Here is a 20,619-nt window from a genome sequence, read left to right as displayed (position 1 = left end):
CCGACCATCACCAGCACATCAGGGGAGACCCAACAGCCGTCCCTGAGCTTGGCAGCTCATGCAGAGCCCACAATACCAGACGTTGGTGGGCTGATGGCCCCTGTGCTGTGTGCCATGCCGGGAGATCAGCTAGTCGTCTTCTTGCCGGGGAGGCCAGCGGGCAAACAGGTGAGCGTCAGGGAGGCTAATGCGAGCTTGACCAGGGCCTGAGAGAGCACAATCTTGGCAGGGGCCAGGCCCTGTCACATTGACCGTGCACAAACTCCCCCCGCAGCCCCTGCGGGCAGGGAGCTTGACCATGCTGGCAGCATGGTGGGTGCAAGTCGATCCCCTTTCTGTTCGGGATCGGCGGGGCACTGCATCCCACCTCCAGCACCAGTTGTTGGGTGGCCTGGGGTACCGGGCCGCCGTCATGAAGGGCTCCCTGTACAAACTCTGTGTTTGGAAGACTTTCTTGTTTTATAATGTCACAAATGTGCTGCAGTTAAGGCTGAATCCTGCAAGGGGAGACTTGCATATTCATGGTGCTCCAGACCCTGCAATCATCAAGTGTCTTCCTACTACAGAATGATGAAGCCTGCGCTGGGCCAGTTTCTTAGTTAAAACACCTTCAAAATGAAGGCGATATCAAGATGTTTGGATTTTCTATTTATTATGTTCACATAATATCTCTGATAGGCTCACAAGTTCCTTTGCTTCTTGTGAACATTGAACACGTCATAAAGCTATCTGTATATGTTGAAATAGAAAGTATATTGTGCCTCCTATTGTAATAAATATATTTAATATTGGCCTGCGACAAGCTGCCCGAAAGTCGCTTGCTAAGGAAATCGGTGTTGCAAGGTCCTGACCTTAAATCTATGTAGGCCGCCATTTTAGGTCAAACCGCCATTTTAGGATTCGTTGTGTAAAAGTCACCCTGTGAGCTAAAATGGTGGACGATGTCATTGCAAAATACAACATGGCCGTCTTGACCTCTGTACATAGCTAATGTGTAATTTGCCTGCAGGCCACTTGTTGAGGTCATGAACTGAGACCTCGTCCTTCATTGACCTATGTGTAAATGGATTACTCGTGCAATGAAAACTAATCCACGAGCATATGTCGAGACAATATATTCGAATACTGAACAAAGAATATCTGTCTTATTACATTGTATTAATGTTTAAGAAGGCCTGCATGGAAAACTTTAAAATACACAGCTATTGCATACGCTTGTTGTTACATGTATTAAAAGCAAACCAGTTATATGCGGTTATTTGAGACTTGGCCCAAACCCTAGACCGGTGATATATTAAAAGGAATATTAACCTGAAGTGGGGCTGGGCATCGCGCCCACAAAATGTATAAAAAGCAAATGCATTCTAATGTACAGCGTCTCTCACTGAACACACTGAACCACGCTGGAGTTCGTTGTGTTGTACTGAGGGCTATCTGACTTTGCACTGTTTTTGTAATTGAATTCAGTATAGAATAAAGTACTTTGTATGTTCCTTTGTAACCCGTGTTCGGTGTATTTCCTTTTGGGGTGCTTAGCCTCGATATTCTTTTTCTGTTTTCACATATATATTGTTACTTCGTCAAGCTGGTCATTTAGCAGCAACGCCACCATTTCCCTGTACTGTAGACATAGAGACACGCTTCTGCCAAGGTTGCTTATAGGGCAGGTATTCTGAGTTCAACGTAACAACTACAGAAGGGACGAATGTGTCTAATGGTTTCAATGCCAGCTTTCATGCAGATGCAGCTTGCATCATTTCCTTGTCTCCTTTTCTTCATAAACTCTCTTCACATGAACACGTTGGCTCTCGCGAATAGGAATGTTCTGTGATCTTGTAGTTGGACCAGAGTCTAAAAGGGTGGGGTGTATTGTCGCATAGACGAAATGCACTTCTTTCCAAGGGAAGTCATTTAAGCACTCAATTTAAATGTTCTATGTTTCACCTCATTGTGTTGGCAACATGCCAGTGGGTCTTTAATCCCCATGCTAATAACTCAGGTCCTTACTGTCATAACTATTTGCATGGTCAGATCTGACAATCTGTTTTTTCAGTACTTTGTTATCTGCTTGCACCTCTGGAAAAGTCATCATATTTTCAGTCAGGCATCCATTGATCAAATATTTGTCTTCTAACATAGAGCCTTTCCGGGGGTATTTCATTGGAACGCTGAACATTGGAACATTGAAGCAGCCTTGCTTCAACCTATCTTGATGTGGCCCAGTGAAAGCAGGAGAAAATGAAGGGCTAAAACGTATTTAGAACTTACTAGGGATGCAGCCTTGCTTCACATTACTTGATTTATTTGAACACTGGACACGTTACGAAAACATCTGTTGGTATGTACCTTTACCCATATTTGTGTGGGTAATTTTTGATATACCATGTGACACATGGTTGGGTCAACATGTAAATGACCAAATGCAATGATTACTTACGTAAATATATACATTGTTTTTGACTCGATAGCCCTGATGATGGTGCTATGCTCTGAAATGAATTGGCTGAACTTTGTTTCATACAGACCACATGGTCTTTTTTTGCCTCAATAATTGTGTGATTAAACACTTCTTGAATAATCTCATTTAACCAAAGAAGTTGGCTTCTATATTTTTAATGAATGAAAACCATTGAGATATTTGGAAATATATTATTTATTAAAAGGAAGGAACAATTGAATATAAAGGATCACAGAGTACACTGGTTGAAGAACTAAAGGAATACATTGAGGTCAAAGTGTGAGCAATATGTGAGCATCAGACTTAATTAGATTTTATTTGGTTAGTTGTCTGTTAGGGTCCTTGTGTCACAGGACCTTTCTCGTCTGGTAGCTCCTAGTACATTTAAAGTGCATTTAACAAAGAAAAAGGATAATACAAATGTGAACATTGAACTTCAACATAAGGTGGTGCTCGCATCTATTCCTCTTTTACAGCTTGATTTAATATGTGCCATGGATTGGTGGCATGTGTGCACAAATCAGGGCTTTTTGCTGCACATACACACCTTCCCATGATAGAGAGAATGGAAACCTTGCAGAGGTCATAGTAACCTTAACAGAATTAGACAAAAAATGTGGAGGAGATAGACAAAGTTGAAAGTGAAGACTGGCTTTCTTACCTGTTCTCATGGATACCCACCTGGTTAGCTAACACATTCAAAGTACTAATAGCTATTTTAATATTAGTAGAAGTTGGACTCTACATTTTGAGAATTGCAATAAATGTCTGTAAGAATGCCACCAAAGGAGCAGTTGGAATGAAAATAGTAATAGACGTGGATGCTCATGTACATGAGTATACCCAAACAGATGATCTACCTCATGTCCACAAAGCCCTAATACCCCTCCAGATCCAAAATGTACTTATTCCCCAGACTCTCGTAATTACATTGCACAATGGGCATATTATAATTCTAAAGTGGAGTGCTGCCATATGATCTAGAGTGTGGACAAACACATTAGATGTGCAGGCACCTTGAGGGGTTGACTAAAATATGGACTCCCCAAATATCGTATGCAGTGGTAGGAAGAATGGAGGATGTGGTTGAGGACTCAACCAGAGGGGAAATGTTGAGATACTGATGAATATGTCATCCATAACTATGGCCCCTCTCCTGGGCCAATATGCTAAAGGTGAGAAACATTACTCTTTTAGACAACCATACCAACTTTATACCGGGCAGGTTCCTTGAGGGATGAAAACAGTGTAAAGTGAAGATGGTGAAAATAACTAAAAACTGATCATATTTTATGTTTGCATTCATTTATTGCATTCATAGAATCACAGATATGCATCCACTAGACATGAACCACATATGCACTCACCATAAGCAATATATAAGCTGAATGCAGCATGAATGATGCACAAGTATAGCTCACATAATATGTGAGAGTAGTGGGCAGTCATTTTATTAAAAATGGAAGTCATAGATGTGCAGGCACCTTGAGGAGGTGACTAAAATATAGACTCCCAAATAGCTTATGCAGGGGAGGGAAAAAAGGAGGATGTGGTCGAGCACTCAACCAGACGGGGGAATGTTGAGAGACAGATGAATACAACATCCATAACTATGGCCCCTCTCCAGCCAATATCTTAAAGGTGAGAAACGTTACTCTTTTAGACAACCATGCCACCCTTATACTAGGCAGTTTCCTCAACGGATGAATACGGTGTAAACTGAAGATGGTGAGAATAATAAAAAAATGATCATAGAATCACACATATGCATACACTAGACATGAAGCACATATGCACTCACCATAAGCCATAGATAAACTGAATGCAACATGAATGATGCAAAAGTATAGCTCACATAATTTGTGAGAGTAATGGGCAGTCATTTTATTCAAAATGGAAGTTGTAGCAAGCCTTTTTAATACATATGAGCCACAAGGTTTCAGAGAGCACAGAATGCTGAATTAATAAAATACAGATCCATGCAGAGCCCAGACAGTAGCTTAAAGCCCAAGCCAAAGTTACTGAGAATTTAGGGAGGTTTGAACATTACAGAGAAGGCACAAGATAAAGATTTCCAGATAGCAAGAAGCATACTCCCAAATTAATTAAAGTTTGGAGAAGCACAACCAACCATTGTGAGCCAAATGCTGCATAATTATAAAGTCAGATGACTCTACGAAGAATACGCTCAGGAGATTCCCTAGTGGTAGAAGAGACCATAACATTTGCATTAATATTAGGTAAAATAATCATAAATGCATTGTGAAATAATTCCAAATGCGGTCCTCTCTCACGTGACCCCTAATTCAAGAACACTATATATTCATTAGCAACTGATACAGATAATAAACATGCTTCACCCCTCATGCGTATTCCCAGACACAAGGCCCTGCACAACGTTAACTGCAAAGACAATCACCCTGGCTCATGGCCTAGGAGAGGAGGGATGGTATTTATTTTCTTAAACTGAAGGAAAACAGCCTGTGGCCCTCTCTTCCCATACTCCCATTTGACTCATGTCTCGATAACCTGTCAATTGCCCAAGGTTGGTCATTGAAAAGCCAACCAATTAAAATTCCTGGTGAAAAACCGCCCATTACATATTGTGCCAACCAATGAATTATCATGAAAGTGATGTATTTTTGTTGTTATCAATTTAGAGTTGGTCTTAAGAGGAGCCATCAGTTAAGCATTATCCAATTAAATGCTTCACAATTATAGAGTCTATACATAGTTAACAATATCAATCCCCTTACCACGTATGTTTTGTATTATGCTGACATAATTCTGATGTGTTTTGGTATAAAAAGGATTGTTTTATATGAGAGCTCTGACAGCTGTAACCCTTTAGCTTGTATGCTGTCCTCACTTTATCTTGTGTGTTAATAAATCTGGGGTTTGCCTTTCACTTTGACTATTTCCATTATTGAGTCTGAGCTTTTCTTGCTACTCCTTCTCTGTGTAATATTGGGGTTTCCCAGGCCATCTTATCATAATCTCCAGTTACATGTTCAAATCCTGGCAGAGCTCACTCAGACTTTTGACATTCTGAGATTGATATAATGAGTACCATTAAAGTGGGAAATAATAATGCATATCATTACAAAGCTTAGCAGTGAGAGGAATTCACTATAAAGGAATACTTAAAAAATCATATTACTGTTAATAATTGATAACATTATTTGTAGGATATATAGTATTGTTGGATCACATGATCATGTATGTTGCCTATAGGTAAGAGGCTTTTGTTTTAAAACTAATACCAGCAAATAAATATGCTCAATACATGTTCACCTCGTTACATCCGAGTTTGGTTTGGTAATGCCCTTATATTCCTGAAAATTGTATCCCTGCAAGGATTATATCACTTGAATTGCCAAATCCTAGAGCATCTTTCCATATTCTGACCATGCTCTGTAATGTGGATTATCCAACTAAACTGACTCACTCCATGTTTGCCAAGTAAGTGTCTTCTTGAGTATTTAGGCATTAATTTACCTATAATAAAATTACACATTATATACCATGGATTGATTTGCAAAGATGGGAGGTTGATTGCCATGTGTGATTGCTACTTATTTCTTGAGGTTATACCACATGATGACCTACACGTAATATCTAGCATAACTTTAACTTGCACAAAGAAAATGTACACAAAATCATAGCTAACTACACATCAGAAATTCTCTCAGCCAAACGTGACACCTACAACGACAGGATTGATAGAGCCAGTTCAAGCACCAGAGAACACTTTACCATATTAAGAGAACTGTAGTCTCCCATCCCGACAATAGATAACTGCATCAAAGACAAAAACTTGGCGTACCAAGATCCAAGATGCATTAGCTAACAATATCACTCTACTCCAAAACAAAATAGCCGCCAAAAGATCCAAGCTTCAAACTCAAGAAACTCAGGTAAACAACTTGAAATCTTACCTCAACCTACCTAAACCCCTTCATCATTTCAAATTCACCCAAGTACCGACACTAGAAGTGGGAAACATCGTAGCTTCACTCAAACCCTCCTACTGCAAAGGCAATGCCTGTCCTGCATCTACCATTAAAGAAACTGCCAGAGAATTAGCCCCCTTTGTCGCTACGCTTATCAATTCTTCCTTCCACACATGTACCGTTCCCACTAATCTAAGAAATTCCTGGGTACCCCTGCTTCTCAAGAAACCTTCACTAGACCCGAGTATCCCCACCAACTTTAGACCATCACTACAGTCCCCTTTCTATTAAAGATCATTGATAAAGCAGCATATATACAAATACAATCCTACTTAGAAACAAATAAACTACTAGCACTCTGACAATCTGGCATCAGACTACAACATGGCGCAGAAACAGCCCTGATGATCCAGATTTATGATCTGAAAGAGAAAGGAAAACCTCCCCTCTTGATTCTGCTAGATCCGTCAGCTGCTTTTGACTTGGTTGATCACCAAGTGCTCTGCAAACACCTATCATCAGCGGCCCATTTCTCAGAGGAAGCAACAACATCGATCCAATCTTTCCTAAGCAACAGATCAATGAGAGTATTTTCTGCCTTGGCAGCATCAGACCCCATCCCTATAACTTGTGGAGTCCCGCAAGAATCATGTGTCTCGCCCACCATGTATAATGTGTTCACCAAACCACTGTTTGATGACCTAGACTATCTGGGTGTCACATACTCTAATTATGCAGATGACACCCAGATCCTCATACCTCTGACAGGCGACTATCAGAAGGATCTAGCTCTGGTTAACAAAATGTATCTCATCATTCAGGCTTGGATGGCCACACACATGGTCTGTGTCTGAATGACGAGAAGACTTAGCTGCTTCTCCTAGCCACTCCCTCCAATTAGAAGACATTGGGCAATCAATACCTCTCTTTCAATATTGATGGCAATGACATCAAGGTTGCCAGAGAGGTAAAAACACTGGGTTTCCAGTTAGACTCCTCCCTGAGCCTGTATAAACAAGTTAGTGCCACAGTCTTGTTGACAGCTTACACATGTAAGTTAATCCACACCTGTGAACTGTTTCTCTCCACAGAAAGCTGCATTACATTGGCTAGAGCTCTAATTCTTTCCAAAATCGACTACTGCAATGCCCTGTACATAGGAGCCAACAAATACATCATCAACATCAACAAACTCCAGATTCTTCAAAACAACAAACTTAGAACAGCCCTAGGCATCTCCAGAAGACATCACATTTCAGTGACCAGACAGGACAACAATTGGTTATCCATCAAGGACAGAATTCAACTTAAAACAGCCTCCCTGATTCACAAATGCCTCAATAATGCAGCACCCCAGTACATACCGACAAATTCATCAGGAACATCCCCTCTCGACAAACTAGATCCACCAACTCAGGTTGCCTTAGAGTCCTCAGGTTCAAACTGATGAAAGCAGGGGGCAACACCTTTCCGATCAAGGCGGCCCAACTTTGGAATTCCCTACCCACCTCCCTAAGAACTGACCAATCCTTCTAAAAATTCAGGAAGAACCTCAAACATTGGCTTACCTCCAAAGAACTCGCACCCTGTTAGTGTCCACACCCAGAAAATAATTCCTGCCTCACTTCTGTATCCCTGTATATTATTGTTAAGTGACTGTCAACAACTGCTCCTGCTATGTTTCTTTTTTTCTCTTTATTTGTATTGTATTATAAGATGTAAGTCCATGTATTATACTGCATTGCAATATATCCTGTAATTTGCATGTACTGTAACTAAGAAAATGCATATTCTTGTAATGCGCCCAGATACCTTACGGTGTGGAGCGCTATGTAAATAATAAACAAACAAACAAACATTGAGTGTATCACAGCAAACCTAAAACCGTTTTGAAAATATAGCTTGCTACTAACATTAACAACACTTTTCTTTATAATGACCTTTCTTAAAATGCAATTGGCTTGCACTGTGTTAGCCGAGAGTAGAATAACATGTTGATCCAAAAGAAAACAAGTTGATTCCTAAATTAGGCTAACAAGGTCATTTATTTGTGAGCATTCATGTCCTTCACCACTTCACCACTTCCTCCGGGAGAGATGTAATGGAGCATTTGAAAATCATTACAGCTTAAATAGCCCCCTTGCCATATCCTCCATGTCCATATCTGTGCATGTATGTGTACCTGATGTGTAGCTTGGTCACAAAGGCATGCATTCCAGTTGTTCAAACCTCACCGCATGAGACAGAGTCCTTCCACAGAGCTCTGTGAAGATTATGAGGGTAGGGCATTTGGGGTTTGATGGGGCAAGTCTGCAGTGAGTCTGGCAATGAGTCATTGCTTTAGAGAGGATGATGGGGCTGCGAGATGCCAGGTAAGGGCTTTGGAACATTTTATAAAAAGTGTCTGAAAGTTGTGATCCCCGCATCTCTATTGGTGGCGGAGTGCAAGTCTGCTAATTGGGATAGTAACTCATGAAACCACATTGTCTTTTCAAGCCTCCTTCAGTTATAGACATGCTTTGCAGATCAGGGCCTTTACATCCACAATGTATGCGCGGTCTGAATGATACCTGGCCTAGTAGGATCGTTGTCTGTCTTCCCCTTGTTCCCCCCTCCCTGCCTCGTCGTGCCTTGAAACACCTGTGTATAGGCGTGTTACAAATGCCATATCATATCATATCATATCATACGGTGCACAAGAAACATAAGCACAACCATGCACAATCATTGCCATATAGATTGTACTGCAATGTTGTGGGCAGTGGTCGAAGTTGGTGGGAGCGGTCAGGAGCGTGCTCCTCTACTTCTTTTAATTACATTTTACTGTTCCTATACTTTTATTTTAAAAAGAAACCATTCCGAACGGTTTCGTTTTAAAATAAAAGTGTAGGAAGAGGTTGGAACTTGCACTTTCAGTGCACTGCACTGAGCGTTCCCATAAACAGCAGGAGCATGTGTTTTGAGGTATTTATTGGGGATGGGAGGGGGCGCGGAGATGGGGTCTGTGGGGAGCACTGCAGGCCAGTAGGAAACATAGTTCCACTACTTCTTTTCGTACACTTCGACCACTGGTTGTGGGTGATGCTCTATTTGTGGCCCTGTGCATAACAATAGTACCATAGCACTGGAATTGTCTTGTACTTCAATCTGACACATCCAGGAGCTTTCTAATAGCTGGTTCGACAGCGCAATGTGCACGTGCAAAGGTCATGCGCGTGTCTAGCCGCTGTGCTCTGTTGCTTCTTTTATGATTGATGGTTGTTTTTTTCCCCTTCACATTTGAACTTTATGAGCAACCATTTTTTCTAGGAATATGTTTAATGGTGCAAGGATCTAATAGGCTCTTTAATGAGCGGGAGCCTTTGCACAAGGTGGGCTGCTCGTCTTCATTGCCTGGGGCCTCTTACTATTTTAGCAATTCATCGTACATTTCACATGCAGGTGGGTTTTAAGGATTTTTTATGAAATGATTGAAAGTCAAAACGTCAATCGGATTTTTGTTTTACATGAAATCTACCGACCATAAATTCCACATTTTCCAGGCACCTACAACAGAAATGTAAAATGGAGCCCTAACCCCCTTCTCTGTGAAAAACACCCAGCTATACTTTTTTTCTAATCAAAACTCGTCTTTGAATAATTAATTAGTGAGCAATACATCGTGCACACTTGTCCTATCTGCCACACTCAAATTATAGTTGTAGATGATGATGCTGCCGTAAAAATCTATCCCCTCAACATAAAGATGCCTGAAAAAGATAGGTGGCAAGTCATAAGTGGCTCGAGCATCATTTGAAATGATTTGAAGTTGCAGCACATAATTTGACCAATCCAATAAATGCACAAGTCCCCTGATCCTGAAAGGGATCCTGTGTGTTGTGGATGGGCCATCACTGAATGTCCATGTATAGGTTTTCCTCAGCACTTGATATGAATATGGATACTACTGTCGATGCATGCTCAAGTTCCCCCACACAGGCAGATGAAAGGGGCGTGTTTTAGTGCACAGGCCCATCCGATGATGTTTCTGCATTACATTACCCCAATGTAGCCCTGTGCATAAAGGCTGCGATGTGCATGAACATTTCTGTATGGAGGGGGCAAAGGTCTGCTATGACCTACTTCTGCCTTCTACACTTCCTAATGCATGATCTGCCTCTGGTCAATGAAGGAGCAAGGGAAGGCGGGGATAAGCAGTGGGGCATTTTTTGCCACATCCCTCTAGGCGTCAGAGATAGATTCCTCTGCCCACTGCCCATCTCTTCCTTGAAAATAAATGACCCCTTCAAAATGAATTTGGGTCTTGAATGCCTGGGTGATGAATCCTAATTGGTTAACATCAGTGCAAAGTGGACACCCTCAAAGCACATTTGTTGGCAGAGGTGGGGCCAGAAATGGCTTTGCAAATTGGACATATAGGTTTTACCTAAGGTTAAGGATAAAGAGTTGATATTGTTCCACCTCAGAGTTGCTGTGTATAATGCACTTGTCGTGCTGCTACCTCTCCATGCATGTGGTGATTGGGGCTTTTTTCCATTTTCGAGTGTAAGAACTGTGTACATCAGTCTATGCTGAAGGATTGCATTGGAATCCTATTTTCTCATACGTTCATAATACCCGAAATGTCCTTCCGGTGTCAGATAGTGTCTTTGGCTTGGGCTGACTTGAACTGGTTCTCAGATATTGGGGCTGTAGAGTAGGTGTGTGTAACTTTTCTTGAGCCGCCTTCTCTAATTGGTTGTTCTGTCTCTAGTCCCATTTGTCATCACCCCCAAGGATTGCTACAAATGACCCCTGAATTGAATTATTAATCTCTTATGCCATTCCTTCTCTACATTTGTCAGCTTCTCTCTCTCTAGGGAGCGTCTCCTATTCCATACTGTGATTCATTGACATGGCTTTTCTTGTCAAGCCTCGATTTATTCACAACTAGCAAAAATGTTCTGTGCTCTGCATGGATTCTGTAGACAGACGTGATAACACTCTCATCAATTGGTGATGATCAATGATCAATGATACGGTAGATTGCTGTTCCAAGTTGCTTATTGCTTAATGTGCTTTGCACTCTGAAGTAAACCGCACTGAGAATGGGCGTGTGACTGGCTGACATACGCCGGAGCAGACGTGGAGGGGAGGCAAGAGTTGGTATGCCGCAGCATACTAGGACCTTCTGTGTGCTACCCCTACCTGTTGCCTCACCCTGGCACGGTGCAGTGAATCAAAGTGCAAATATTTCAGAAACGTGTGAGTATCATTTTACTTCTTACTACACATTTTTCTCATTCATTCAACTCTTTCTATTTCTGCCTTTCCTCTTCTCACTGCTGACCATGATTCTTATCATTTGTCTAAAACTAATCTTCATAATTGTTCAATTCTTGATTGACATTTTAGAATATAATCTAAACTGAAGTGTTCTTCTTGTTTTTGTCTTGTTGTCTGCACCGTTCTTAAACGTTGTAAATTAATGAAATGTATATGAGAATTCAAATGAAAAGTTTATATATAAACTGTATCATTTTAAATAAAAATAAAAAAAATCATTTGTCTATTCAATTCTTTTATTGCTTTTATTACTCTCACACTCCCAGTCTGTGTGGTGAATAAATATTCTTGCTTCTTCACTTCCATCAAATGTTCACCTTCTCTCTTTTCTTCCTTTCAAATCCAAAATGTTGGGACATGTGGTTCATTCCCCAATTGTCTGTCACCTTCACAACACTCATTCTCTTATCATCAATTTCATTTTCAAACTTTTCATTCAAATTAAATGGATATTCATGTCACCAACAGCTTTACTTCCTTTTATCATTCTAATTTATTATCACTTATTATCGTTTTTGCTTATCTGCTTGATTTGATTTGGTGGACCAATCTATTCTTTGTCTCTCACTTCTCTCTATAAAATGTTCTGCCATCATTCATTCCTGCTTTTCTACTAATATTTCTGATACCTCATATACGTTGTCCTGGGCGGGGGTTCATTCTTCTACTTCTCCAGTACATTATGGTGTTCCCCAAGACTCTGTCCTTAGTCCCCTTCTAATTATTCTCTACACTATTCCTTTGTCTTCTATTATTCAGTCTTTTGGTCAAGCATGCCATTTTTATATTGCTGATACCCACATATTTGTCTCTTTTTATTTTTATGATCAACTATTTTCTGTATGTCTGTCAGCTATAAAGTCTTGGATGATTGCACTCTGCCCCACCAAATTCTGTACAAGACTGAGCTCTTTTTCCCCTGTTCTTTTGCCTCCCTATAAACAGTATCCCCCCACCGATCTTGCTTGTCTCAGCCTGTACACATAATTCTGGAGTTATCTTTCTCCTTGTTTCTCCAAATCTCTTCTATTCTCGTATCTACTACTATTAGCTTTGTAATATCTGCAGGATATGTACTATTCTTACTACTCCATTGAAAAAAAGATTCTTAGGGCCTAATTCACAGAAGACCTTCTAATGGGGTTTTGCCATTATAAAACACTTCTGTGAATTAGGCCTGCAATCTTACTTTAATTCTCATTTCTTCTTTTGAGACATTGTGTTCTTTGCCTTGCTCCAGTGAACTTGATTTTCAATTTAGCAATCCTTCTGTTCTTTCAAATTTTGACTCGTTCTTCTCTCTTTTTTTCTGTAGCCCAATTGGGCTGCCTCTCCTTCCCTTCTCACCATCAGTTGTGGTTGTTTTTACTGACTATGCCTCACCTTCCTTGTGCCCAGGCCTGCTTCAACCTTTTTTTGTCCTTGATCCTAAACTGTGGAACACCTTACCTTTCTCTGTAAACTTAGACTCTAGTCTTGAATCTTTTAGCTCCTTTCTTATATCTAATTTTCATTCCTCCCCTAAATTTTAAGTGTGGCACTTCATGATGGTTGCACCTTATTTTATTTGTGAACACTTTGTTCTTATTGTGTTCCAGTATTTGCAGTGCTTTGGCAAAATCCCTTTATGAATTCAAATAAATAAGAACCAAACAATGATATTGTCTCCAATCACACATTGATAGGACTACTGATATACTAGACTGTCCCCCATCCCATTTATGAGAGTGAGAGCTGCCTTTTGGCAGTTATCTCTAGTACATATGTCAACATCCCTTTTGTCTTAATGAGAAGAGTATTTTATACTGCTGATGAGAATAGTTATTCCCTGCTAACTTTCCTTTACTGTACAACGACTAGCAGATTTATCATGGAATGTTCAGCTCACTACCGTGGGATCCAATAGATTCCTGTGCTTCTCAACTAATAATAATTATCCAATCTATTACACTTGTGTTGATGCACATATGTTTAGGATCAATAGTGGGTCCCTCTGAACAATGAATGAGTATAGGGGTTCCTCTGTTACAAGATAGTGACACAGTGCCTTTGACCCACAGAAGATATGATTAGATTGCTTTGAGCATTGCTCAAATCAAAACGTTGCATACACTTGGTTACATAACCAACACTTATCATATCATAATTGAGTGGGCTTTGATATTCCACTCTCCCGGTCAAATCTGGTGCCAAGTTACTAATTGATTACCAGGAGTATCTATGAGTTATGCCTGGAGAGAGACTATCCAGTTTACAAAGAAGCTGACGCTAGCAACTCTGACCTACTCCCAATTTACGCTTTTCAAGAGTAATTCAAGATTACTCATAAACAATTATTTGTGAATTGATATTTTCTCAGGACAAAGTCACACATACGTTGCATACCCTATAGTTATCTACTGTTTTAATCCACTTCATGAGCCGGTAAATGCATTATGTTGGGCTTGATGTTGGTGTCCTAGGGCTCCTGATTCATGCAATGTAAAAATAGCCTACTCTGAAGTTAATTTTAGTTTACTGTTCATAATGTATGCGCTTTTGTCTGCAGACCTATGGGAAAGTCAATACCTGCAAACTACACATGGTTTTCTGAATGGAAGTGGGTTACAAGAAAAAATAAAAGCAATCCCACTGGTCACAATAATTAACCAAACCTGTTGCCCCCTCCAACACAGGCCGGTTGAGTTTGTTAATGACTGATAGCCCACCCTCTCATCATTATTTCCAACATTCAGATATCAAATACTACCATACCTTTAAGTCATATTTCAATAAGCCCATGAAGTATTAACAAAGCAGAGAAATGTCTCTTCTCCAGCTTCCACTCTGGAGGTTGAGGTGGTGACCCTGCCATGTTTCTAGTCAAGTAAGGGAGAGCCTGAACATCTTCACTCTCTACATTATTTGTGTAAAACTACATTGATTTCTGCATTGGAAAATAATTGTAATCATTAGAACTAATTAAACAATCTCATTGATTTTATACTTGTATATCTCTGATGTACACTATGAATTGCAGCTGGGAAACCACATTGAGATGTCGTTGCAATTGACACAGATATTTAATTGATTACTTCAAATAAGAAGGTTGTGTATCTCCAAATGAATTATTCACATGTTCTGCTCCAAGGGTAATTCTGTTAAGAATGTATTGACAATGTGAGATTTCTTAAGCCAAGTCAATCACTGGATTAATATGGGTTAACCAAAGTGCAAGTGTATCAAACATGTCTGCCCGCCCCACTAGAGCGACCCCTCAGAATTGTTTAAGAGTCCTTAGATTCAACCTCCAGAAATCTTCGGAAAGAAGATAAAAAACTGGCTTCTCACTCAAGAGTAGACATAAAGCACACCTAGGGATGACACTATAATCTATCTTGTACATATCTGTATTTGTGCCTACTTTGCCTTCACCACTACGTTACCTATCTGTACTGTATCATTGTACATATATGTTTATATTGGATCGTATCATTGCTTTTATATGTGTATATTGGATTGCATCATTGTACCCTTATTGTACATATTGTATATACCATCACTATACCTACTTGCAACACTGTACCTACTGCACCGTTGTTAATGGTCTGAATGCTTCTGTAACTTATGCGCCTAGATACCTGAGGTTTTGGTGCGCTTTATAAATGAATTACCTAAACTAAACTAAACTAAACTAAACTAAACTAAACTAAACTAAACTAAACCTTATTTGTCTTAGATAGAGCTATGTTATAATTCTACACAGGAACCCTTTTTCATACACATGTGTCTAGTTTGATATTACATCAGTGGAAAAGAAAAGATGAATCCAACTGGAGTGACATCACTGCAGGGCAATACAATATTTCCTCTGCTTCATTCACACAATTCTCCGATCAGAGCAGGGGTCTGCAATATGTGGCTCTTGGGATGTTTTTGAATATTCCACGTATGTTCCATCACCATTGACTGTGCTGGCTGGGGTTAATGGCAGCTGTAGTCCATACCAACTGCAGAGGCAAATGTTGCAAGAAAAAGAGACTGTTTGCCTTCAGATAGATAAGACTGTGAGATTGTCAATGTAACAGACCCATAGCTCCAGTGATATCAGGATCTAACTCCATTCAAAGTTGTTGGATTGTCACTGTGCTACTACCTTACCTTACAGAAACTGTGCGTCCTTAAGATCCATGTCCCCAATCTTTCAGCGAGCAACGACAGACCACAAGGGGAAGGAAGACACACAAGGAATGTGAAAGTGGTTGACAGGATACTAGGTATCCTTACAGAATCGTTGCACTGTGCAGAACTATATTGAAAATATTGAAAATACGCCAAATAAAATGCCTTGGTGTAAAAATTAACCAAATTAATTAGATATTTATTAGGGCATCTTTTGAAATTGTGCTAATACCATGCAAAACTGCACCTATAAGGGTGCACCAATTCTGTAAATAGGTTGCATATGTGTTTATAGCAGGTGCTGCATACTCCAGATTCTTATAGGTAGGCAGTTATATCTTAGGTGAGTTAGCTGTCAGTCATGTGCACTGTTGGTCCATGGGGTGAGATGAGGGATGAGAAAGGAATACAAGGGGCATGCACAACATATAGTCTATATGAGTAACTCCAAAAAATGCAGTGTATTCAACTTTGGATGTCCTACTGACCACATAGAAAACACACGCCTTCTTCTCAATTCCTCGTTGTCAATAGTATTACAAGACACAACATTATCATTTTAGAATGTTCTTTGGTCGTGCACGGTACTTTCCTGGAATGCATAGTACCTCTCATAGTGATATCATTCTATACCCTGAAATCAGAATCTGTGTGACCCCGCCTTCCTCCCAACGTTGGGGTTATCTTTGGCAGTGATCGCACTCTTCATGTATTTCTCACTAACAATGCAGTTGCTGCATGGCTCAACCTCCTCTACATCAGAAAGCCTGGTCACCTCCTAACCTACTACTCAATAAAATCACGCACTTTACTACTCAGTAAACTACTATCCTACTTCTGGGTCTCCCTCTGTACTCTTTAATAGCTTCAACAAAATCCTAAATGTCACTATTCACACTCTCTAAAACCTCTGCCCTCCTCTCCATTTTACCGCTCAATGACTCCGTACTGGCTGGCTTTATATTAAAAACAAACCACACAGACCATTTTTAGATTTCTACTGCTTTTGCTCAAGTCTATTTAGGTTTTGTTTCTTTAATTCTATTCCATGTCCAACTCAATCTGCAGCTACTGGCCTACTCCTACCATCCCATCAAGCACTCGATACAGACTATCCATTTCCTGCCTTCCCGCATCACCTCCTTCTTCTGCTCTTTCCCACTGCTGTCCCCCTTGCTTCCTCCATATTTCCTCTATTTTCATCAAACTTTTGCTTTGAAACAATAGTTTCATGAAGGTACTTTATAAAACACAAATAAACGAATATTAAAAAATCTCAGCCACTAGGACCTTTTACCTAATTCAATAGTGTTCAATTAACAGCTCATTTTACCCAAACTCATTGCTGCTTCAATAGTTAACAGATGGTGGAAGCCCAGAATACCATTGCTGGCTGATACTGTCAAAACGGTTAGATGTCTTTCCAGCAAATGTTTTCCATTGAGGGTGCTTTACATTGAATGGATTCCAACAAATCAATGTGCATCAAATGCATTTGTTGTTTTTATTTGGGGGGGCGGGGCCTCGTTCACCCCAAGTTTTACCTTTAAAAATCAAACCCACAAAAAATTAACCCTTTACCTCACACATGTTTTCTTGGAAAAACCTTGATGGAAAAACCTTTGATGGAAATGCTTTCGATGCAAAGGACTACATACCTGTCAAGACCTATTAATGAAATAGATTGCATCTAAAGATCTGACACGTACCTGCATTTGCTTCTCCTGGAGGCTGATAAAAGGAGAGACCCAAAGAAATGATGGCTGCAAGTTCCAGGATTATTAAAGTCACGTCCTGCAATGCTTCCCAGACTAGCTGCAGAAACGTTTTTGGCTTCTTTGGAGGTATAAAGTTATGTCCATAAACTTGTCTTCTTTTTTCTAGATCAGCATCTGTTCCAGGTAATCCTACAAAAAACAGGAATAAGCCCACTGTGAGTTGCCAAAAGGGAAAAACACATTTACATCGATCATAATTATCATTCATCTTTCTGATAGTATAGAAAAAAGATCCCTATAAATGGGGAAGCAACCCAATTGAATGCAAAGTGAGACAGAACGTGGCTAACACACCTAAGATTCAACATCCTACCCAAAAGGTGCCAATTTTCTTAATGAGTGGGACGAGACAAGTCAATTAATCTTTGCCTTTTCTGTACTCAACATTAAGAGACCCTGTATTTTCTTTTTCATCTATGTACGCTAAATATCATTACATTCGCCAATGCTTAATTTTACTGCTTTTAAAACGTAGGCACTTTTCCCAGTGTAGGCCAGTCTCGCTTCATGTATACACTATTGCAGGAACTGTTGTGGCCTAGGACTTCTGTTTGCATTTATCTATAAACTGAAAATTCTGTTCATATGCAATTGCTTCTTGATTTCTACATTTGCATATTTTTGCCCTTGGTCAAAAAGGATACATATTCTAAGCGTTTTTTCACCATGCCAAACTTTGCCCTAGCGCTAATACCATTCCGTATTAGCACTAGGGCAGCCGTTGCCCTGTTGCAATAACGCAGTGAAAATGTATCTTTTTTGACCAAGGGCGATTTTTGCCCTGGTGCTTATACCATGCCAAACTGCACTTGCCATGGTGAAATAGCTTTCTAATATATACCAGAGTTTTTAAAAATAGGGCAAACTTTGCCCCAGTGGCAATACCATGCTACTTTGCACTTACTGCGGTACAAAGTTTCTGTAATATGGCCCCAGGAGGGCATGAAAATATCTGAGCTGATGGCACATGTAACCATGCCTCACATATTTAGAACTCAAGCAACTGAAGCAAGTAAAGAATTAAGTGACAGAGTTAAAAGCAAATCGGTGAAAGGAGAATAAAATGCATATTCTTCTATCATCCATTCTAAAGGGAGCATTCATAGTGTTGCGGTGAGAGTAAAAAGTGGCAGTAGCTGGAGTTTACCATACCAACAGACTACAAGTTTCAATATGAGACTCTGTTCAATTTCATGGTTTTGCATGGAGGGCATTTTCCCCAAACAAAGCGAATGCTGCATGCAGTAATAATCTATCCTCATGGGGTCCCATGGAACTATAAAATAGGGAATAACCGAAAGGTCCAAATAACTCTGAATCATGCGGGCCAATCCCATTAGCGTACGCTTACCACAGGCCGTAATCGTCATTCATTTGAAGGTATTACCAGAGTAGTACTGCCAAACCCTTAATGAGACTCTATGGGCCTCATTCTAAGTGTGGCAGTGCGGAAATAAGGGTGCCGGTCACACTGTACCGGCACCTTTTCCAGACTGCTACACTCCAAATATGACTTCCAGGGACATTGCACCGGGCAGGTCTGAGCTTTCGGGTGCAATTGCCCCGGACAGCAGAGTTTTCATGGAGGCACGGCACTGTTAAACAGCCTTACCGGTGCTTCCGTGAACCCATTCCCATGCGAACGGAGACTTCCCGAATCCGCAGCCAGATATCCCGGGCCACTCGGACTTGTAATGATATCAGATGGCAGATTCAGTGTTAGGAGGACGGCGGCAAACCGCCGGTATTACCAGCGGGTTACCGCCGTCTTCGTAATGAGGCCCTATGTTCAGCATTGTCAATGAATAGTCTTATGAAACCTCTGCTTTGTTTGACTAACTTTCAAATTATAATCAAGCCTTTTCCTAAAGACAAATAAGGTAAATCATATACAGAACAAGAGTTTATTTTAACGCTAGTTTCCTCATGATACCCTATGCATATGGGAAAGTGTTGTTTTTAATGAAAATGCTTCTGAATGTACTTTGACTTTGAGCACCTGATGTGTTTCTCCAACAAGTGCCTCTAAAAAGCAGCACTTATAAGCCAAGGATATGAGCAGATATGAGTAAGATGTTGTGCGGGAAGGGACACACAGCCTGCAGGTGGTGTTTGGTTATGTGCCCACCCAATACATGCCTATGGTAAGGCCATTACCTATAAGCAATTCTACCCGCTGCCAGGCCCTCCATGCCCTAACCATTACCAGACAGATCGCCTTTATTTGTGAGGAGCAGAAGTAATGGAGGTGGCCATTTGTACAGAACATGTCAGATGCTCTGGTGCCTGGACACTGCCATCTTGATTGTAGAAATGGCTAATCGAGTATTGCTACATTGCGGCCATGATTGTCACAAAGCTGCCAAACTGTGGGAAAATATTTACAGCTGTTGAAAAAAGCAGCTTTTCGTCATGCTTATATATCGAGTATATGTCCCTGTCTCTCAGTAATGTGTGTGGTACACACTTGCTCTGTAAGTTGAAAACACAGCTTTAAATAATAGGCCCATGGGCTACATTTAAAATGGCAACTACAAGCTTTTATATGGTCTCCTTCGATACTAACATCTTATTAGGAACAATCCTTCATCGTTTTCATCCAATTTGTTAGATAGAACTATTGAGGTCAGAGTTAAAAACAGTTACATGATTGTATTATTGGCCTAGTAAAACACATATTTGCAATGTTTTGTTGAACTGAAAAGTAAATGGAATCGTCATTAAAATATGTGGAAGAAATGCAATTGAAACCAAAAACAATTGATCATGTGTATGTTTTTCAAAACAAACGACTAACAAGAACACAGTTAATGAATAACATTATTCACAAAAGAATTATTAAGAACAAGTTCAGCTGGACAATTGATACAGATACATTCAGTGAAAGCCGATCTTCTACTGGTATGTAACTTTTCTAGCTTAATAAATAGTAATTGATATGGTT

At 40.2% G+C, this 20,619-nt stretch overlaps 1 protein-coding gene across 17 annotated transcripts in view; it reads right to left on the bottom strand.

The window, feature by feature from the left end:
* The window catches only part of ATP2B2 (ATPase plasma membrane Ca2+ transporting 2), a 2,164,916-nt gene that overhangs the window by 966,232 nt on the left and 1,178,065 nt on the right, over window positions 1-20,619 (bottom strand). For all 17 annotated transcript variants that reach the window (XM_069643898.1, XM_069643899.1, XM_069643906.1 and 14 more), the window contains one exon: window positions 17,607-17,804. In XM_069643898.1, coding sequence (XP_069499999.1) covers window positions 17,607-17,804 — 198 coding nt within the window. The remainder of the gene's footprint in view (window positions 1-17,606; window positions 17,805-20,619) is intronic.

The sequence above is a fragment of the Ambystoma mexicanum genome, chromosome 2p (assembly GCF_040938575.1).
Source record: "Ambystoma mexicanum isolate Mex_15411 chromosome 2p, UKY_AmexF1_1, whole genome shotgun sequence".
Classification (NCBI taxonomy): Eukaryota; Metazoa; Chordata; class Amphibia; order Caudata; family Ambystomatidae; genus Ambystoma; species Ambystoma mexicanum.
The sequence above is the reverse complement of the archived record's forward strand: the minus strand, read 5'-3'. Positions and strand labels throughout refer to the sequence as shown.